This window comes from Marmota marmota, unplaced genomic scaffold (genome assembly GCF_001458135.2).
Source record: "Marmota marmota marmota unplaced genomic scaffold, marMar, whole genome shotgun sequence".
NCBI classification, from domain to species: domain Eukaryota; kingdom Metazoa; phylum Chordata; class Mammalia; order Rodentia; family Sciuridae; genus Marmota; species Marmota marmota.
Genome location: NW_025999924.1, coordinates 7,734,770 through 7,758,100, shown reverse-complemented (window position 1 = coordinate 7,758,100; position 23,331 = coordinate 7,734,770). Strand labels below are relative to the sequence as shown.

General features: G+C 39.6%; 2 protein-coding genes across 2 annotated transcripts in view; one reads left to right on the top strand and one right to left on the bottom strand.

Annotated features, from left to right (window-relative positions):
- LOC107151895 (chondroitin sulfate proteoglycan 4-like) overlaps positions 1–23,331 on the bottom strand; it is a 62,359-nt gene that overhangs the window by 29,750 nt on the left and 9,278 nt on the right. Inside the window, exons 3-6 of the mRNA XM_015497309.2 lie at positions 18,871–22,431; positions 16,871–17,341; positions 12,867–13,043; positions 654–852 (exon numbers count right to left, since the gene is read on the bottom strand). Coding sequence (XP_015352795.2) covers positions 654–852; positions 12,867–13,043; positions 16,871–17,341; positions 18,871–22,431 — 4,408 coding nt within the window. The remainder of the gene's footprint in view (positions 1–653; positions 853–12,866; positions 13,044–16,870; positions 17,342–18,870; positions 22,432–23,331) is intronic.
- On the top strand, positions 22,612–22,911 carry LOC107151894 (acylphosphatase-1-like). Its single transcript, XM_048800047.1, has one exon. The coding sequence runs from the start codon at positions 22,612–22,614 to the stop codon at positions 22,909–22,911; it is 300 nt and encodes a 99-aa protein (XP_048656004.1).

Here is a 23,331-nt window from a genome sequence, read left to right as displayed (position 1 = left end):
TGATGAATAAGGAGAAGCAGAAAAGGTCTTTAACTATCAGGGCCTTTTAGAAATTAGTTACATTCATTTATTCATTTGTTCCTTGAACAAATGTCTGCTTTGCTTGCTAGTGCATCCTTAACATCCAGAATATTATTTCTGGTATATAATAAGTGTTCAATATTATTTCATTCTTTCAACAATTTTTTATTTATTGAATACCTACTATGTGTTACTGTTCTAGGAAGTGTGGATTCAAGAGGTCCTGCCCTTACTGTGATTATACCAAGAGGTCCTGCCCTTACCATGATTATACGGGGAAGACAGGCAACAAATAAATGTTCAAATTAACCCACATTATGCCAGGCAGTGAGGGAAGAGGATGGAGAGTGACAGAGAAGACATGCTATGTTAGTGAGTGGTTAAGAAAAGTCCCTTGGAGAAGGTTATAGATGTAATATGACATTGAAGTAAGCCATGTAGGAGGAGTCAGGGTTACTCTCTCATGTTTGCTATTGTTAGCCTTATTAAATTTGTCACTTAAAAAAAAAGTTGCAGAATTTAGAAAACTCCCAGATCTGTGGTTTTCAGCCAATGACTCTGAAGTCTGACTACAATATTAACCACTGACTGAAACACATTTCAGCTTTACCCTGCTCTGCTCTGTGACTTACCAGAGTGTACAAACACTAGCTGGCCCTTGTTGATTTGATCCTGGGTGAAGTTCTGGATGCTTCTTCCAGGAAAGGACTTGTCAGCCAGATGGCCATTGCTGGGTAGAGTGACCCAGTAGATCAGGTCCTGTGGGGAGGAGTCCTCATCTTCTGCACAGAGTTCACCTCTGGTCACCTCTGTGACAGAATTCACCCATACCTGAAAAAGAAGAGGCCCACAAGCTTTTGAGGATTAATTCTGATCTTATCACATGAGTAAACAGGATAGGCAGGACACTCAGGCCCCTCCCTGTACAAGGATTTAAAAACTATACCCATTCACCAGAGTTTTTAAAGAATGAGTGTTCTTAATTCAAAACAGACATATAAAGCCAGATGACATTCAAGGCATGTAATTTATGAGGTTTTAATAAAAATAGTATTCAAAATTATTCAAAGTTGATTATTTAAAATGCATATGAACTTACATAAAATGTAATAATCATAAAAGCTGATAGTTACTAAGCAGCTTTTGAGTGTCAAGCATATGCTAAATACTGTATGTGTCATCTCAGATAATACAAAACCTACCTCATCAGGCTGGTTTAAAGGTTTCTCTTCATCACTTTAAGAAGCAAATTATTTAGTCTGCTTTTAAATTGTTGAGGGGAAAACAAACCCCCTGAAAAATTCAAATTCCCCTTTATTCTACATATTTTATAGGAAAACAAATATCTGGTTCCTTTGTCCTTGTAATGTTTGTTGTACTGATAGCTCACATCTACAACTATATCTGAATAATTTGCTGTTTTGCACTTATATTTAAAACTATTTTCATTTCCCAATCATTTTAATTCAACAAGTCATCAAACATTTATTGAGCATCTACTATGTCCCAGGCAATGTTCTGGGTACATATAAAATGTTTTCTTTTCTTTTTCTATTTATTCTTTTTAGTTATATATGACAGTAGAATGGATTTTGACATATCATACAAACATGGGGCTGCATATAAAATATTGATAAACAAACAGGTCCTGACCTCTTGGAGTCTACATTTCAATGGAGGAGAAAAAGGGACACAGAGAAGAAATAATGGGCATAAGAAAATAAATTATGTATTGTTTTAGAATTTCACAACTTTATGGAAAAAATAAATGAGATAAAAGGTTCAGGAATGGAGAAATGGTAAATAGGAGGCTTCTTAGAGAAAATACTGGAAGGAGGTGAAGGAGGGGGCCTGTCAACATGTGAATACTCAGGAAAGGTCCCTCCAGGCAGGACAAACAGCCTTCTCTCCATTCTAAGAGAAGCAGGAAGAGGTCAATGAGGCAGGAGCAGAATGAGCAAGATGAGGAGTAAAAGGTGATGGATCAGCTTGTCCCTGAGTGCGATGGTAAATCCATCTAGGGCCCTTGGCAAGGAGGGACCTAGTATAGAAAATATGCAAACCTTTGGCTTCTGGGTCAAGAACAGACTGAGCAGGGGAGAAGCAGGGAGACCTGGCAATGGGTGACTACGATAATCCCACAGAGGGATGAAAGACATTGCAGAAGTGGTGGGAAGCAGTCCAGTTCTGGGTGTCCACTGAGGGTAAGGCCAACAGGGTTTGAGGAGCTACAAGTGGGTGGGGAGGTGTGGAGGACGGAATGACGCATGGTTAGGGTGGCAACAGCTAGGAGGAGGAGTTCCCAGCCCTGAAGTGAGAAGACTTCAGGTGGAGTGGACTTGGGGAGTAACATCAGGAGTTCAGTTTTGAATGTGCAGAGTTTAAGATGCTTAATTTGGACCCTGGATCACATCTGATGGAATCAGGCTGTTCTGGGTTTCCGCAATCCTGCATTCCATATTTCACTAAGACTAAAAACAAGTAGTTTTATCACTAAAGTGTATTTTTTTCTTACCCACAGAAACATTACGAGCACATTCCTGAGCATTCTTTGCTCTCTGACTAGAACTTAATCTTCTTCTATGCTTTCTACCAACATGTTTAAAACTTCAGTCCTAAGCCATTTAATGGATAAGCTCCCTGGTTAAAGGGAAACATTTTCCTCAGTAAAGCAAGCAGTTTATGAAATAACTCAGTCCATGCCCACTAATCACCTTGTAACTATTTAAGCAAAATTTGAGACATGGAGATCAGAAAGTATATTAGATCCCCATGTTTTTATATCAGGCATGATGGAGCTAAAAGATAAAAACCCTTACTGATTCTTTCTAATGCTCCATCTACTGATGGCACAGAAAACCTACTTTGTGAACCGTCCCTAACATTTTTGAAAGCTAATAGCTGAGCTTTCAAAAGTATATACAAAGTATTTGTGTATAAATAAAGTATATACAAAGTATTTGTGTATAAATAAATATGTACTCTCCACATATGCATGCAGGCATACACACACACACACGTGTGCATACACACTGTAATTTACACATCCAAATGAGCGTTTCCCTCTTCAAGGTGACTGTGTAGAAAAACAACACATGTCAATAACAAGGGCACTGCTCAGAATATTTTGAAATTATTTTCAGGTGGTTCAAGAACATGTTATTTTGTTTTGTCTAGTGACTGATGGGGTTCCAGTTACTTATCAGCTATGTAAACTTAGCCACATTTATTCATTTCTCTGTGTCTTCTTTTCCTCATCAGCAAAGTAGGAATGATTGGAGCTATTATGTATCCTGAGCAATTTGATCTAAATGATATATTAGAACAACTTTGCCTGGCACATAGTAAGCCTTCAATAAATGTCAGCTTTATGTTGTTACCCATCTTCTACATCAGATTTGACTCTGAGGATAGATTTTAACGGGTTTGTTTTGTTTTGTTTCCAGGGTCTCTCAAATGCTAGCCAAATGCTATACCATTTAGCTATGACCCCAGCCCAGATGTGATTTTTTGAATATCATTTAATATCAATATCAATGTTATTTAAAAGTCCTTCTGATTATGAAGATTACTACCACTGAGGCTGTTCTATAACACTGTCTGAAGATTTTGTTTAATTCTATAGCATCCACAATAAGATGATTAGTTTATCTTTTTAATGACTGTGCTATCAGCAGATGCTCCTATATCTTGCCTTTTAGAATATGACCACTGAAGATTGTCAGCATTAAGCTCTAGGGCATCATTTTTTTAATAGCTACCAGAAATGCTAATCAACTGAATGTTCAAATTATAAGGTTTTAGCCTTCATTTTACCCTTTGAAAGGCTATAGTCTGTATAAAATATACAAGGTGGCCTGTTTAACAAAATGCCAAACCCACTCATTCCACTTTTTCACTTTTTACACTTAAAAAAATATTTTTATATGTCTTATTCTCATTTGTTTAGGAACTCAAACTGACTTGGCAATGTACTACCACTTCTCCTCTGTAACTTGTAAACACTGGTTGTTTCCAACACCAGGCACAGAGGAGCAGGAGGAAGCATGTTTTCCACGGCAGTTCCTCTACAGGGGAAAGCTGCTTTCTCCTCCCCGCTCTGGAATACACCATCTTGCAAAACAAATGGAAAACCTGCCACTCAGAACGAGAGCTAGCACCCTCATGTCCTCACTTATAACATCAAATTCTCTTTAACTAACAGCACCATTGTTTCAGGGAAGGCCTGATTAGTGCCCCATGCTTGGTAACAGAAACTTCAGTTAGGTGGGGAGAAGAACAACAATGAATCCGAACTTGAGCTCAAATTTAAAAACAATCTGAAGCCCATGAAATAATCAACTTGGAAAAAAAATTTTTTTAAACATAGCTCTAAGAGTAGGTTAGTGGGATTTATTAATTTAATCCAAATTATGATCTTAATATTTAAAGACTCAGACCTTTCTTTTGAGTTTCATATGAAGGATGTAAAATGTTCATGAATTCATTATCCCACCATTTGACCCCCTCAGGACTTCAGCTGTCATTTCAAATTTTGCAGCTCCAATTTTTCAACTATGCCTAGTTCTTGAAGCTCTTTTTAGTATTTATCAAAAGCAAGTAGGGCTAGAGAGTGCAGCTCAGTAATAGAACTCATGCCAAGCATGTGCCAGGCCCTGGGGTTTAATCCCCAGCAATGAAAGAAAGGAAGGAAGGAAGGAAGGAAGAAACAAGAAAAAGCAAATGGTTCTAGTTTCAGTGTATAAACAAGAAGACAAAATACATAGTATTTATCATAGGAAGAGAAACTTGAAAAATAGGAAAATGAAGCCCCCTTGTGGACACACATATCTTCTATCAAATATGCTTAAAAAAATCACTGATCACATTTGAATACAAAAGTATTTAGTAAAATATATTTCAGAGTAAAAGGCAAAGGATTCACACAAGATGGCCTAACTTCATTTCCTAATTTCAGTTTGTCAGGACACAGACAATTCCCTGTCTCACTGAATGGCCTTACAGATCAGCAGACAGTCCTGTGGTTTAAGGACATGTTGTTTTTCTACTTCAGGAGAAGTAGAAATGAAACGCTGGAACTGATAAGTTCACACTCAGGTCTGGCTTAGAACTCCCATCAGAGTCTGAGATGCCATCAGGGGCTCTATCCCCCCCATCTCCTACCCTCAGGTAGACTGCAGGTTGACTTTCACACAACCTCCCCAAGGTCCTCATGATAAGCAAGGAGAGCAAATGGCCGTGAAAGATCATATGATGAACTTGAGAAAATGCTGGGTCCAAGTCAGGGACAGCACAGTATCTAGAGGCTTTATGGGATCTGTATTTGCGAAATGGCCTTTGCCTCAGATTCTCCCTGCCTCTGTTTAACTCTATTTCTGCTATTTTAGGCAAATCTTTTAAGATATCTCTCTCTCTCTCTCTCTCTCTCTCTCTCTCTCTCTCTCTCTCTCTCCCCCCACCCCCAAGGTTTTGCACATGCTAGGCAAGTGCTCTACCACTGAGCAACATCTGTAGCCTCTGTCAATCTCTTGAGCTTTAATTCTGACTTCTTAAAATGGGAATAAGAGCAACACTGGCTTTATCTGCTTCCTCTGGTCCTTGGGCTCCTTCACTGTAACTGTGAAGGAAGAAGGAGCGCAGCACTGTGGCTGAGTTCAGCCTCCCATCCTAACTGCTGCTCACTCCCAGAAGCTCTCACTCTTTTGACTTTGGCCTAGTATCTAAACCTCCCAGTGCTACAGATTCCTCATCTTTAAAATAAAAAATAATATACATAGAGATGTTGAGGATTCACATGAAGTGCTAAGAACAATGGCAAGCCCAGGGTTTGTACTGAGTCAGTATTAGCTACCAATGTGACTATGCAGATGATTTTATTATCACTGACAAATTGCTCTACAATAAGAAATGCCACTGGATAGAAACTTTACCTGGATAGAAGTAACTATTAACCATAGCTTTGGAAAGACTATTGGTTATTGGAAAAAATGTACTCTCACAGTTCTACTATTTTGGCGAAAAAAAATGCTTTATGCATCAGCTTTCAGTAAAATGTTAACAAATCTGACCACTTTACTCGTATTCAAGGATATCAATTCATGAAAACTTCCCGCAATATAACAAATACACACAGTCTTTCCAGGAAGTTGTCTATGCTTATTTGCCATTATTATTCTACAGTCTGGTGGTTAAGACAGAGATATGAAATTCCAATGTAAAAAAACAATAATAGTAAGGGAAGAAAGTAAAAGGATATCTTACATGTCATCCATTTCCTATACAGCCTTTCAAAATTAGCAAGACTAATTCCTAGCTGCTTCTGGGCTCTTTTCCATCAAGTCAAAATTATGTTGATTATAGCATAATCACAATGCCCATTTTATAAAATTTCAGTGCACAAATGACATTATTTGAAAATTCTCAAGGCAAATTCATTCACATTACATGATATATAATAGAAAAGTGATATGATTATAAGCCCTCATATATATTCCTTTGTCTTAGAATATTTAAAACTTTATTATTTATTTTTTCCTTCATTGCCATGATTTTTTGGACCATGACAGCAGTCCATAAAGTGAATCAGCCGGGTGTGTAGACAATGTACCTGTCCCTTCCATCCCAACCTCCTTTACTGCTGAAGAGAATATAGCAGCTGTGCAGGGTGACAGGCAGGCAGGGCTATGATGGGAAGTTGCAGGGTGACTCCAAAACTAAAGGAAACAATCTGACCCCTGCCTAGAACACAGAGACTCCTTACGTGCGGTAAACTACCCTGATGGAGTATTTGAGGAGCCAGGTGTGGGTAGTCAAGGTTCTATCAACTCCATTACAGCCTTAGAGCACCGGTTTCTAGGTGTCCTGGTGAATACAAGGAGTTCAGTGGATTTGATTCAATCCATGAAAGGAGAGGTTATCCCAGAAACAGGAAAAGGGATGGGAAAAAAAAAAAAAGATTCATCAATATAAAATTATATAGCTTTGCTGGATCAATGGCTCACATGATTTTTGATTAACATCCAAAGTAAGGAATATATTTATGCAGCAACCTAGTACATACACGTGTATTTTTGTGTGTGTGTATCTGTGTTTTATCTATAATTGTAGCAAAAGTTTCACAAAATAATACTTAACTTTTAGTAATCATAGTACATTTTGAAGCTACCTGTTCTATTTTGTTCAATGTAATTTGTTTTTAAAATATTGGTCCTGACTCATAGGTTGTAACCTGCACTTGTAAAACACAGTTTAAGAATACTCCCACTATGGATAGCAGAGTGTGGCTGCTCTGCTCAGACCACCTGGACTTAAATTCCACTTTTCTATTAACTGCACAATCTTGGCCAAGTGACTTAGTCTTTCTGTGTCCCAAATCAACTGCAATCTCATTTGATTCAAGAGTCATTGAGAGAATTAAATGAGAATTCATCTCATCATTTATGTGATCCTTTTAGAACTCAGCTTGACTCAAGCAGGGACTCGAAAGATGATGGCTGCTTCCCCATTATCATCCCTGGACACTTGATGGAACAAAATTGTGTAGTTCAGGGAGACACTGGGAGGTCCTTCTGGCCAAAAATCAACTCTCACCAGGGAGCCTAATATCTCTCACTCTCCTTTTCTCTCCATCTGCTCTACTTGCTCCAAGTTTTTCATGCCTTCAGAAATGGCAGGCTCACTACAGACCTGCTACCTTTGTTCTGGGATAATCCTTTTCCAGGAATACTCTCCTCTATAATATACATATAAATGAAACATCTAAACACCCCAATCCCCCACCCCCACTCTTATTTAGAAAATAGTTAATAGCAGGCTTAAGACTGCCTTCCTTTAAGGATTGGAAAAGGGAAGAATAGTAGAATGAATCTGACCGAATTTTCCTATGTGCATGTGTGGATGTGGTATGGTGGGTCCTGGCATCAGGTGTATCCACAGGACACTAATTAAAAAAAAAAAAAAAGTAAACTGTAATGGATTGAAGAGGGATTGGTGAAGTAGAGAAGGGGGACGTGGGGGAGGGTGCTGGGGACTGATGATGTCAGATGTATCTGGATGTTATACATATAATTAAAAAGAATAAATTTAAAAATTTTTTAAAGATTGCCTTTCTCTAGGATGGTCTGCGTGTAAGGTTGGCCTTCAGCTGGCATCTAAGAACTTGTCAGTTAAGCAGTGTTCTACACTGATAGTAAATTTTTCCCGAGGGACAACGTGGGTCAATATGTCTAAACTGTTTGTACAAACAATGTGGTTTATCTCTGGACACTGGCTTTCCTCCTGGAGTCTGGGATTTAGGTACATAGTAGGCAGAGGGCACCTACCTGACCAGCTTTCTGTAAAAATCTTGGGCATTCAGTATCCATTGAGCTTCCCTGGTAGAAAACACTTATGTGTTGTCACAACTTACTGGAGCAATTAAGTGCATCCTGTGTGACTTCACTGGAAAACCACTCAGAGCTCGACCTAGTTTCCTCTGGACTTCACCCCATGTGCCTTTTTCCTTTGCTGATTTTGCTTTATATTTTTCACTGTGATAAATGGTAGTCATTAGTATACCAAGTCCTACAAATCAATGAACCTTAGGGAGGTCTTGGGGGCCCCTGAATTACAAGCCTCACAACAAATGTTCCCTCAACAGAGAGACCTTCGCAGATCATCCTCTCTGAAATATCAGTATTCTCTAACCCCAAACCATTCTCTATCTCCTTAAATACTTTGTATATATATTATATTTTCTCTATATATTATATATATACACAGCAGATCATCACTCCATTTATAATTATTTAATTGACTTTTCCACTGACTCTAAGCTTCATGAAGGCATTCATCCATTTAATATTTATTGCCCCTATAATGTGCCAGATGCTGTGTCATACTCTGAGGATACAACAGGACAAATACAGGTGAAGTCCCTTCCAAAGGGAGATTAGATTTATGTGAGGAGACAGACAATGGATTGTTTATTTGTTTAATATCAGAGAGTAATGGGCACTAAAAATAAGAAAAAAGTAGGGTCCCAAAACAGAAAACAGCCCAGTGCTATTTTGCCTGTGATGATTAGGAAACGTCTCTTTGAGAACATTCCCAGCTAGAAGCCTGGGTTGCCATAGTCCAATCAGATTCCTGGGAGCAGTAACATATCCTTTTCATAGACAAAACCATTACAGAGAAGCCCTTTAACTAAATTCTGTATCATATAGCTGGAAATCAACAAAATCCCAATAGATTCTTTTTGTAATAGTTATAAATCAAACAAAGGAAAAATCTTATTTGACAAATGAACCAAAGCCCTTTGATATAGAATAACTTTCATTGAACAGTGCACCAAGATGACTGACTACAAGTGAAGAAAACAAATTCTTAGGGTTTCTTCATTTTAAGCCAAGCATGTCCTGCTAAAACTATTTCTACGTCTTTAAATAATTAGTTAGCATATCCTACAGTGTACCTGGTCACTTTCAGATGGCAGAAACACTGACTTTAAATCCAAAACTGTTTATGTTTCTCAGCCAAAAAGAGGAGAAATGGTTTAATGGTTTTAAAATGTAAAATGTCCACTTAATCCAGACTAGATTGAATCAAACCAATACAAAATTGCAATGCTACAGTTTCTCCATCCGTCCAAGTCCAGCCAAACAAGACCAGAGCACCTCATGCAAGTTTTAGAGTCATATAATCAGAGGATTCAAATTGGGAGGAACTGAGATCACCAAGCAAAACAACTCCTCCCTACAGTTTTGCTAGTAAGTGTTCCTGAAGTTCAAGTGGCCAGTTTACAAACCTTCAACTCCAGTCTCCTAATTTTAATCTGAAAACTTCAAAACACAGAACAAGTTTCTTTTACAGGTAAATAAATGAATAAACTCAGAAAGAACCGGAGTCGAATGGCATATCAGTCAAAACTGGCCTGGATCCAGATTACCAGGGATAAGGTAAGAATGAAGAAAATGATCCTTGCCCCTGCTACTCCTCATTCTCCCCCCCAACCCCTTGAGATAAAACACTTTTGAGTCAAGGTTGGGGGAGGCAGTGTGGGCAGACCACTAGAACCACCCCACAAACTGTATTTCCCTAATTTTAGAGGAGGACAGAAACAAAGTCTAGGGTATGCTTTTTCTCCCTCCCATTTTAAGATTTCTGAACATCTTAAATTGACAGATGCATTTGGTATGACAAAGATGTGATTAAGTTGATATTGCATCTTATAACTGAGGGGAACTTGGAGCTCAAAGCTGAGCTGGACATGAGGTTTCAATTCCTTTTCATAAGAAGGCCTAAGCATTGACCATCTCCTTCCTTGGTTCTCCCTTTCTTCAGTTGACTCCAGCCCTTCTCCCATAGCTCTCTAGATCCTGACCGCCCTATTGCCTCCTCTAGATCTTTTACTTTCTACAGTTCTGCACCATGCAGCAACACGACCAAACCCTCTACTACTTTTCCTGGGCAAACCCACTCTTGTCAATACAACTGCTGTAGAGATGGTGGCATAAAAACCACTGCAGTAAGAGCAAGAGCAGCTCTGCAGCCTTTTTTCCTTACCGAAAAAAAACAACAACAACAACAACAAAAAACTATCCCTTGATAACATGATGTATTAAAAGAGCCAGAGTGAGACAAAAGTAACAGGGGAATGTGGCAGAGCATTGATGATGAGAGTGTGGGATGTGGACAGATTAGTTTCAAGTCCACTACCCTCCCTTGTGACCACTCTGCGCCTCAATGTTTCCACTTTACAAATAAGGTTAATAATCTCAGCAGTTCCTCTGAAGGGCTATGGAAATGACACTAGTTACTGAAGACCCCCAGTCCTCTGTAAAAACACACGCGATATAAACTTTTATAATTGTTCAATGGTGATTGACAGCTAAGATTCCTCACTCTAGCCAATAGCCCGCATCTCAGATGACTTTGCAGAGAGTGACCTCAGTAGCAATCATAGCCAAAGTTGTGTGGAAAGCATAAGAAAAGTGACTGAAACAGAGGAGCTTAACCAGTTGGCACATACCATTCCTGGGCTACCTGGGTCATGTCTGTGAAGCAAACTCCAAAGCCACAAGTTCCAAAGGCATATTATTAATTTTAATTAACACTATTAATTTTTCACATAAAATGGAGACATAGAAAAATGAATGGATCTTTAAGATCACTAAAAGAGCTCAAAAGTCTATTCCTAGATCTAATTATTTTGAATAGATAAACATTAAAACCTCGGTGATCTTTTACAATGTAAAATTTGTTCATTAGATTAGCCCTTGGTGGGCTCCTGGGTATGCCTGCACTATTGTTTAATTGGCCCTAGGGTGTTTCATAAATTAAGGGCAAAGGTTAATGCTTCATGTTTCACTGCTATTTGTTTTACTTTCTTCCTGTCCCTCCCTGAGACCTAGCTGGCCTCCACACTCACCAAAGACCCTTTTCCTATTTGTGTCAACTTCCATTGATGCTGCATCTGCTGCACCATTCTGTGGCTTGGTGGTCTTTATACCACTTAGAAAATAAGCTTTAAAGCTGAAGGTGTAGCTCAGTGGTAGAGTACTTGCCTGGCATATGTGGGATCGATCACCAGCACCACCCCCTCTCCTCAAAAATCCTTTAAGATATATTGGGTTAGACTAGCATCAACAACAACCACAATTTTGTTAGTTAAAGTGGTTTATTTTTTTAAATACCCCTCTAAAAAAAGCATGATGAAGAAAATAGGATGGAAGAATTCTTGGAATAGAAATCAAAAGAACCTACAAGCTACTGTTCTGAGGACCCTGATTGCTCCCTGGGCTTTAGTTTTCTCCCCTGTAGAACCAGGTAAGTAAGGGGTACAATATTTATATGTTTAGATGCATTGACATGTATACAATATTTACATGTTTATATGCACATGTACATATAATAAAATCCTTAGAAGAAGGAATATAAAGAAAGTATAAGTTAAACCTGAGAGAATCTATTAAATGGAATTTTTGAGATGCTTCAGTATAAACTGGCATCAATGAGTTCACCAGCACCTATGCTGCTGATGTGGCAGGAAATGTGCCGTCCATGCCAGGAGGTTTCTGGCACATCAGCCCCTTTGTGTAGGCAGCAGAAACCACATGGAGATGCTGCCTCAGGGCAATCTCCACAAAAGAACAGAAACAAAATGGCTAACACCCCACCAGCTGAGAGATGAGTACCTGAGAGTGCTTGAGATCTACCCCTGGGGGATTTTCCAGGACAGTGAAAGGAAGCAAAGTTCCCAGATCGAAAAAATACTGTCACGTGACTTCTTTTACCCAACTGGTGTGAACTAATTTTTAGAAATAATAGCTACTATTTATTGAGTCTAACTACATGGAAGCACTGTGTGAGAACCTAACATCATCTTATTTAATCCTCTCACTCTTATTTAATCCTCCATCCTAATGAGAACAAACTAGGGAACCAAATAACTTGCTCAAGGTCACATAGCTAGTAGTGGGCAGCCAGGGCTTCCTCCCAGATATGTTGGCTACAAAACCCACTACCCGCTTAGCAGTGGCTGTCCATGGGCAGACACCTTCCTAATCTGCCTCCAAAGGCCAAGCCTCAGGGAGCATCACACCAGGTTCATTGGGATTCTTTATATTTTCCAAATGGCACCCAACAGAATGTCCTGGTAATAACTAATATTTATTTAAAACCATGGGATTATATCAAATATATGTATGTGTGTGTGTGTGTATATATGTATATATATATATATATATATATATATATATATATATATATTCATATGCCTTCTTATTTAACATTAGAAATAATAAAATAGAAAACCAATTTGGAAGCCCTAAGGTTCTCAAGTTAAGTCAAAAGCATGTAGCACTTACCTGGAGGATCTTATTGGCTGTTATTACTGGAGCTTTGTCATTTACAGATTCAACAGTCACAAAAAGGGTTTTGGGCAAACTCTGTTTTCCAAGCTCTGAGCTATTTGCAAAGATGGTGAAATTATCAAGAAGCTCCTCACTATCATCATGAACATAGTAAATCAGTTTCTTTTCCACCTATAACCAACAAACAACAAAATCACTAACGTGCTCAAATGTGACTTTCAAAATATGAATAAATTGCTATAAAAGAAATTCTGATTTTAAATATCTTGCCAAAGCACAAAAGCATATCCTCATCCCATGAAGTTTAAGTCCATCAATCAGCAAATTGTGCTGGATGATATATTTTCTAAATTAATACTTTATCCTAGAAATAAGTTTAAGGAGAAAAAGAGCAATTGAATAATGCGATATACAAAGAGAATTCTGGATTGGTAATCAGAAACCCTGAATTCAAATGCTATTTCTAATACCCAAGTGTGGTGGGAGGAACATATACAGCCTTCCCACCAATGGAAAAACACAATCAAATACAGACAGTACTTGCATATTTAGAATGACTAATTTCTGAAGTTGCTTATTGTTTCATAAAACAATGAAATTTCTCCCCATTGGTCGGATATTTCCTCTTTGGAGACATATGGACCAGGGCAACTATTAAGTTCTCTCACATTTCTCATTTCTAAGCCAAGTATGCATTGGTCCTTTAATTATTCTTTGTATGTGAGATTATACCTGCTACCTCCTAATCCTATTCCTTCTCCTTCAGAATAATTTGTGTGTGTGTGTGTTCATCTCTTAAGGGGTGCTACCAATGATGAGCTAAAATGCATCTCCTATCATGAAATATATTGGAGTCAAATTATTCTATCAAATTGCAAATATTTACTTTTATCCTATAAGATTACATATTTTTAATTAATTCTGAAGCAGTCATCCAATGACTTCGTTTTTCCTTTTCAATTTATAATAACCAAAATTTTGATCAGAATGCCTCTCATGTATCTAAGATTCAGGTAGGAGACGATAAAAAGCCCAGGATCAAAATTAGAGACCAAGAGAATTTTAAAGCTTCAATGAGTCTGTGACCCAAACAGACAATGGCAGAGAACTTCCAAATCCCAAATGGAGTTGTTAAACATCTGAAAAGGTCTCTGAGGTTGTGTTTGTTTTGATAAAATAAAGCCAAAATTTTTAGCAGTTCAACTTCGCCCATTCCTGTGGCGCATTTCCTTTGAGCAAAGTCTTTTGATCTCTCAGAGGTATTTCTGACATGGGTTGAAAAGTTCAGGAAGGGTCTCAAGGGAGAGTTGTGGCCACTCATACACAGGTGCTATAGGAATTTCTTTGGAGCTCCGGTGAGCCGAGGAATTCCAGATCACAGGCCTGATCATAACATTCCTGGAACATGCTGTTTTAAGTTACTTTAAAACAAACACGGAAGGTGACACTGATCACAAGATGAGAGAAGCCTCAACTTAAGGCATTTCGGGATCCCAGCATTTACATAACAATCATCTCCTCCTAGGTATTCTTCCTAGAGAAATACATCATTTCTTCAGTGGAGTATCACTTCCCCAAATTACATGTCATTTCATAATATTAATCTGAAGTGCAGGACGGGGTGTGTTAGGGATTTGTAAATTCCTAGACTGAAAACTAGAAAAATCTGACCTAAAATTAAAGGATTCAACAAATTTCTAGAAAATATTGAGAGTCTATGGTCCCCTGTCAATGATCCTGTTCAGGGGTATACTGAGTTTTTCCTCTGCTCACACCTTCCTATCCCCTATTGCTCCAGATCTCGTTTCTCACTTCAGGTCAAAAGTCAAATCTCTTCCCCACCAGCACGTGGCTCCCACGGTGCTGGACCACACACTGCTCCTCACCTGGGAGTCCATGCACTTGCTCCTCCCTCTGCCTGAAAGCTCTTTCTGATACATTAGGCTTCTCTGACTCACCTCCTCCAGGTGTCTGCCATGTGCCACCTTCTCAATGGGCCTTCCCTGACCACTGTATTAGAAATTGAACATCAACATGCCCAAACATGCATACTCACGACCCACACATCAGTAAATGCCCCAGCACTTCCCAGCTCCTTTCCTGCTTTATTTTTCTCTAGAGTACTAACTTTCATTCGACATGCCATTTGTCTCACATTTATTTTATTTATTGTCTCTCCCTGCCTCCCACTTCCCCCCCCCCAATTGGAACAAAGTTCCATTGGAGTACGATTGCTGCCTTAGTTCACCACTTTATCCCCAGTTCCTAGTCCTGGCATCCCAGACTCATAACAAACTCAAAAATACTTTCTGAATGAATAAAGGGCAAATTTGAGCAGGAACTCCTTATCTAAGCCATTAACAGCTAGAGTCAGAGATTAGTGTCACTTTAAGTGGAAATGATGATCTCAAACATTGGAGAACTCAGGAGTCACAGAGAAAGATGAAGTGGTCATCTGGAAACACAGACTCTCCTCTGTGAACAAGCTGCATGATGACATAGGTGCCTCAGGGAATGCTTATATCTCAGTACACAGATTTCAACCAACAATCCATAAAAACACACCTCCTATGAAGCACAGTCTATAACTGAATTGACCAAAATGGTACCAAAATATAGTGCTTGGGCTCTCACCTAGAGTACATGAAATGCAAAGTATTAATTCAACTCACCTTAGAGAAGGTGGTTAGTATGCAGGGGGTTGGTCCAGCCTTCGAAAGGGAAGCCATGATTGAGAGATCCCTGAGGAGGTCACTGAAGAATCGCCCTCCCTGATCTGATGTATAAGAGCTTTTACAGCCCTCAGCATTCTCTGATTCCCCCAGGGCTTCCTAATGCCACCTGATAAATCTAGCCCCCCTGACATCCAATTTAGGTTACATCTCCTATGGACAGGGGTGAGGGCTGCTCCACACTCCATCCCCAAGAAACCTCTGCCACTCCTCAGCCTGTGGAAGACTCCTTGTGCTCCCAGATCACCCTTCCCTTCAAGGCCTCCATGCCCTGTGCCACAAGGCTACCTTGTTGCAATGCCAGTCTCTGGTTCATCCTCTGTTATCTCCTCACTCTTCCTCTCCTCAAAGTCTAGGTGAAACATCACTCCTTCCTGAAGGCTTCCTTATGCTCTTCCCTACGTCCTTCACTTAGAATCAAATGTACCAGTTCTGTCCTCCCATCGCACCACTGTGAAGATGCAATGGGAGAGGCAGGAAGAGAAAGCAAATCCGACAATAACACCATTTGAGCTCAAAGCAAAGAAACCTGATAGCAGCCGGGAGTTGACCTTGGTTATTTTATCCTGACTGGATGCCAGATTGACAGTTAGGTCCAGTTCCCTGATTGCAAGGACTGGGAACTTTGAACATGATAGTCTTGGGCTTGGCACAGAGCACAGCACTGAGTATATACTCTGAAAGCATCTGTTGATTGAACAAAGGAACAATGACTCCAAAATATCTGCCCATGCTTAGAACCTCTGTGTTGCCCTGATATCCTGAGAGGGACAGAAGTATTTTGCTCATCTAGAACTGGGAAGCCAGGGTGATGCAGGAAACTCAGGGCATATAAGCACAAGTTGGAGGAATAGAGATGTTTAACCTAAAGAAGATAAAATTCAAGGGAATTTGATAAATGTTTCTTTCAAATAGTTAAAGAACTTTCATGAAGAGAGTTATGATTTATTCTGTAGGATACTGGAATCAGGATCCAAGAAGTTTCTAAGTGGCAGATTTCAGCTCAGCCCAAAGAACTAAAGTTGGCAAGCTTTTAGAGTAGAAGAACCCATCTCAGGAAGTATTAAGTTCCCCATCATTGAAGATGTTCAAGTACCAGTTGGACCCTTCTCTATGGGGGATACTGTAGAAAAGTCCCTAGCATCTGATGGGAGGTCAGACTAGAGCCCCTCCAAGGTCCCATCATCCTCCAAAGCCCATGTGTATAAATGATAAACAGTCAATTTTTTTTTAATCTAACATGACCAAATATATTAGAGTTATTACCTGTTTCCTGGTAAATTTCATTAGCTTTACTCTTGGAAAATCAGAACTTTGAACATAACCATGTTTTGGTGATTCGAGTAGAATAAATTCACAGTCAAGTCCCTCAAAATACTTGCTTGGAATTTTGAGATCATCCTCCAGAAGTGCTTTGGATCCACCTTCTTGAACTGTGAAATTCTGTACCTCCAGAGGAATCCACTTAGGGATGATATCCAACAGAATTTCCACTGCACTCACCACTTGGGAATCATTTATCACATCTAGGGAAAAACGATCCTGCTGTTGGTCGGGCGCTGTCTGCACATAAAGAACCCTGCCATCATCAAAATCCCGGTGTGTGAATCTCAAAGCGGACTTTTCATCTGCACCCAAGCTGCCACCTTCTGGTTCAGATATTTGGAGGTATCCATGCCTTGATGGAGAACTGACTATGAACTCTGCCTCTGGAGGAATATTGGCTTCATTTCCAGCCTTGAGTCAACACACCACACACAAAACAAAACAAAAAAAAAAAACATGTTACTGTGTGTAAGAGTCAAGACTATTGATGACCCTAATCATTTTCTATTCATGTCCACAAATGGTTTAAGTTACATTCAGGGTTCATACACAGTTAAACCTAAATCTGATCTATTACCTATGCCAATATTTTGAATATCAGCCCTGATCACAAAGAAAAGTAATAGTGAACAATCTAGAGTAGCTACAAATGTACTAACAGATCATTACACATAGCAGAAAAAAAAAAAACAGGATTTAGAAGGTTTACGTGAAAGAAATAAATTCTATGAGAAAGAATAAATGACTATGGAAGAAACAGTAGTGGGATCACTAAAATTGCAAGACCTTAGAGAAAAGTTTTTTCCCTACCCCTCTTTAACCAGCTCAGCATTTTCCATATATTTTTAATTTATTGATTCAGCAAAATCCATCTCAATACTGTGACTGCAACTTATTTACAGTCACTGAAGTGCACATGCCCCCTTGTGGTGGAACATATATTAACACTCTGAGCTCTTGATAAAAATTTGAGAAAAGCTAGGAGGGGCCCTATATTCCCTTAGTCAGAACATCCTATGTAGAAAACTGATTTTCACTTCAACTCACTTCTATTTTGTATTATTGGTTGCATTTAGTAAATTTTTTCACTGTCCTGAAGTCAGCTTCAGAGGAGCCTGCACTTGTGGCCAATTGTCATTAATCACAGCTCATTCTCCCACACACTTTATACAGGACACCTTCAGAAGAACACTTCCTCTAACTCTGATGAACACGGCGGGTCCCCCTGGAAGTTTCCAAATAGGAGCCTGAAGAAATGGGAAGGCTGTGGCCTGAGACCCGGTATTCCACTGGTCTTAGCCAGTTTTATCTATTCATCTCCAGAATGAAGCCACATTCAGAACTAAGGAAATAAATTGTGTAATATAATCCTCTGCTGTTTTAGGACTGTTTTAGGACTCCTTTTTATATTTTTTAAATTACTACATCATAATATAGTATGTCAAATTAAACAAAGGTAGTTGGCCATAATATATACAACCCTCCCTTATTCCCAGTTCATACTATACTAAATTTACACAAGCACATGAATACGCGTGTACATAGCTTCAAAATAAGCTTATGTCCCATTTCCAACTAAAGGAAATTGGCAGCATCAAAGTCATGAAACCACTCAGCTTTTCTTCTTTAACGGCTTCTTTGCATTTTTTTAAAGTCACCCACCCACTATGTCTCAATCTGCAAATATAGTGACATGCCATTACTTTCCATAGAATCTGTAAAGTTAATCAATTTCAACTTTCCATGTTGAGGACTCTTGGTGACTTTTGCATTGAAAGATCTAATTGTTCAAGGTTTGAAAAATAACTCAGATTTTATAATTAATTTCCCTTTGTTAACAGGAGATAAATCTACATAAAAATAGCTTTCAGAAGTAAACAGAATATCCACCCCTGTGGTCCTAGGAGAATAAGAATACTTGGTGTTTAGATGATACCCACCTGGAGCCTTCTTCTACTCAGTCTCACTGGTTTTCCCTCTTCAACTACAAGGGTGTTTCTGTGCAGGACCTGGGTGTGAGGCTGCTGACCTTCTGAGAACACCTGAACACAGACACCCACTTCTAAGTGTGTATCTTTCACTTTCACTGTCAGGTTGAACATGTCAAAGTTGCCACTGCCATTATGCCTATAAACCACTTGTCCTCGCTTCAGGTCATGCTGGGAAAATGAGTAAGACACAGAATTGTTGACCAGGACTCTGCCATGTTTTGGGGGCTGCACAATATGGAATTCAACCTCGAGATCTGTTCTGACATCTTGGTTTGTGGTGACACTCAGGTTGGCTGTGGTGAGGCAGCTGTCCTTTCCTCTCTGTACAAGCAGCCCTGTGTTGTTGGCTATCTGGACATAGGGGTCTGACACACTGACCTCAAGAAGGGACGACGTGTAATGGACACCATCAGTTACAAACAGCACGAAGCGGGCAGAGTCTGCTCCCCAGTGCCTGAAGAGCACATGTCCTTCCCTCAGGTCTTCCTGCCTGAACTGGTAGAGTTTCTGAGTGGGGTCATTGGTTCGTACCAAATCTCCATTTGGGATGCCCCGCCGGGTGTAGAGCAACTGCCCATCATCAAAATCTAAGTCAGGGTCATGGTAACAGAGATCTTCCAAGGTCAACAAGCGCTGGCCATTCCGTACGACATGGAAGACCTTATCTACCATGCGCACTGGCCTCTCATCATTCTTTAACTCCACTGAAACAGTGACTTTGATTTCTGTAGACAATCGCTCTGAGTCAAGATCCCTGGCTACTCCCTCTTGGCCTGAACCTTTGGCAGAGGCCACAAGAAAGAATTCGTCATACTGGGTCTCAGAGTCATCATGAATATACATCAGCCGTTCACCCACTATGTCTTGATCAGTGAATGTAGTGATACTGTCATTACTTTCCAGAGAATCTGGAAAGCTAATTAATTTCAGCTTTCCATGTTGAGGACCCTTGGTAACTTTGTATTGGAAGATCTGATTGTCCAAGGTTCGAACAAATAATTCAGATTTTGTGATTAACTTGCCTTCTCCTTCTTTTACAAGCAATCCCTTGTTTGTTAAAATAATGTGTGTCCTATCTGTTTTGAAGTTTATTCTGAAAGTATAGTCATTTGATTCTATGTGTTTTGCAATAATCAAAAACCTAAAAGTATCCTGGGAGTCTTCCCTTGGCCTCTCCTGAGGTTCATAACTTATCTTGGAGTCAGTAATATCTTTTTGGCTGAAGGTTGAGTTTGTTTTGAGAATTTTATCACCGTGTAGCAATTTTCCTTTCTTAGGTGGGGTCAGTAACTTAAAAAGTAGCTCCCTCTTGGCTACTTCCACACCCCATGCTGCAGCCTGCAAATGATCAGAATTCAATATTTGCTGGTTTATGTTACTGACCTCTAGGGGAATATTTTTCAAAAGTGCAATTTTCAGCCATTGTATGGTCACAGGAAATATGAGCTCTTTGCTGACTTTTCCTTCTATGCTAACTTTAAATTTAAAGTGATCGGTAATATTTTCTTGCTGCAGTTCTTGGAATGTACTATGGTACCGGACCCTACCCCGATCAATAGAACGCTGAGAAAAGGTCCTAACTTGTTTCCATTCTCCACTCAACCCTCTACGCTGAATCTGGCCAAACTGAGGTGGGTGAGTGATGTCATAGCGAGCCTCCATCTCATGTCGTTCACCATTAACTTCCACGGACAAGTTACTCCCTGTGATCAGAACGGAGCCCCCTTGTGATACAACCACACCAGTCCTATTGGCCACTTCAAAGTCCCAAGGAACAGCCATGACCCGTAACACGGCTGTATTGCTAACCAGCTCACCATCACTTGCTCTCAGAACAATCCGCGAGTTGCGGTGACCCCTGTGCACATAGAAAATGTTGCCATCTCTTAAATCCTCATGTGTAAAGCTATTAATGGGTCTCTCAGGATCATTGGCATTTTCTAAAAATCCAGCATCTGAATTGAAGCTTCCAAGAACTGAAAAACTAAGACTTGAAGACACTGTGTCAGGGTCTGACACCTGTATTACATTTGGGGTCAGTTGTTTCTTTGAGTTCTCAAACAGGACCAGCAAATTTCCTTCCTGGAGCTTCAGGTATGGGGGATCATTCACTGGAATGACAATAATGTTAAACACTTGTGGAACATGGTTCTGCAGGTATGACGGAATTTCCTTCTTGCTATGGAAAGAGATGGAAAATGTGAAATGATCCGTAGGTTGCTCTGAACCATCATGCACATACCACACTTTTTCTTGCCACAAATCTAACAGAGTAAAAGTCTTCTCCATTTCTGGTTCAGGGGAAACATCTAATTGAATGAATCCATGAACAGGCATTTCTTCTATTTTAAATAGTAATTGAGAATAATTGATGTCCAAATCCTTAAATTCTTCATTTACGTCTAGATGCCGTGGTTCCAATAGGGCTCGTCCACCTTCTTGGACCTCCAAGTTATTCACAACCAAAAAATGGCTACTTTCATCTTGGAAGTTAGTCGCAGGCACTGCAGGGGAATGGGAAACTTCTGACTGAAGCAGGGTTTCCATCACTGTTGTAGAAGGATTAGCATTATCAACACTCTTGATTTTGCACCCAGCAGAAATATCTTTGGAAATAAGGGCGTCCCTTAATGCTCTCTTTTCTGAGTTGGTTTTCAAGTCTCTTATGCACCCTTTCAAAGAGATTCCTCGAGCAGATTTTCTAGGCACAGAGGCCAGTTCTAACCTCTTCACTTTTTCCCACATTCCAGTATCAAGACCTCCCACCAAGAGGGGGCCTTTGGACACAAATGGTTTGCTTGGCAAAGGCAGCAAAGTCCTCACCCTTTGTGCATCTACCACTAAGTCCATATACCTCTCCCTGAGTTTGAGTTGAATAACATGCCACTTGTTGTCACTAACTAAGCTAAAAGAAGAAAGCTGAATTTTGCTTTCATTTCTTCCTCCATACGCCTTCAGTAGACCCTCATATATTTCCAAGGCAACAAAATCCCCTTCTCTTCCTGACTGAAATAAAAGCAAGGCTTGTTGGGTTCCAGTTTGCAATGCAAATTCCAATAGCCCTTCCCCTTGAACCTTCCATTCTGGAAAGGTGACATAGGATCTAGAGCTAAAGAAATTGATGGCTTCATCCTCTCCTGCAAAAAACTCATCATTGCATCCTAGTGAGACCTCAAAAACCTTCTTAAAACCAGGATAAGATCTAAGGGACATAAGGATCTCTCGCTGGTTAAATATGACATCCTCCATACATCCACGGAAGTTAGGAAGATTTCCATCTAGGTAAGGCACATTGAGTCCCCCGTGGCCTCCTATGTAGATTCCGTGGTGAAAATTCAAATTATGCACCCCACCAGACATTTGGCTAGTTGTCTCATAATGTTTGTCAATAACCAAGAAAACATTATCCTTAACATAATACAGTTTCACCGAATGCCAAACCAAGTTGTCCATATGAACTCTTTGCTCAGAAAGGAGCACTTGTTCACCTGCACCCAAATGCATTCTCACCTGAAAGAGAAAGAATCATGATTAATAAATCTCATCTCATTTCTCCAAAGTATTTTATTATGAAAATGGGACTGGCACCCTAAACTTCCGGGAGTAGTCATTTGTGTGGCTGGGGGCAGTTGGCTTTGTGGTTGCTGGTGTGATTCGGCCCCTTATGGGGAAGACTAAGAGGGTTTGAGCATGGCAGAAGGAGACACCTTGGTATCAGTGGATTACAAAATTTTGAAGAAGGTGCAAGTGGTGGTTTTCCACAAGTACACTCAGGCTGAGGGTAAAAAGCTAGGATTGGCAGGCTGGGTCCAGAACACTGACTGGAGCACAGTGCAAGGACAATTGCAAGTTCCTATCTTTAAGGTGCGTCACATGCAGGAATGGCCTGAGACAACAGGAAGTCCCAAATCACACATTGACAAAGCAAATTTCAACCATGAGAAAATCATCTTGAAATTGGATTACTCTGATTTAGAAATTGTGAAATAATGGCCTGAATTTAAAATTTCCAATAAAAACTTAGTTTGGGTTTTTATTATTAATAGAAATAGAACTATTCTGTGTTCAATATTAGAATTAGTTATTTTTGTATCAGATATTTGTTACTGTGTGTTCCATGTGTGATGGAACACAACTTCACACAATTCTAATAAATAAAAACACATTAAAACAAAAGATAAAAAGAAAAGAGAATAGGACTGCTAGGGTTTGAATATGGTTTGTCTCCACCAAAACTCATGGAGTTTAAGTCCCCAATGCAGCAGTAGAGAAAGTTGTCGGGGATTTTAAGAAGTGATTAAGTCATGAAGAGGAATTAATGCTTTTCTTAAGGGAATGAGTCCTCACTCTTGTGGAACTGGATTAGGTTTTGTAAGAACAGATTGTTAGAACAAGTTGCACATTGGGAGG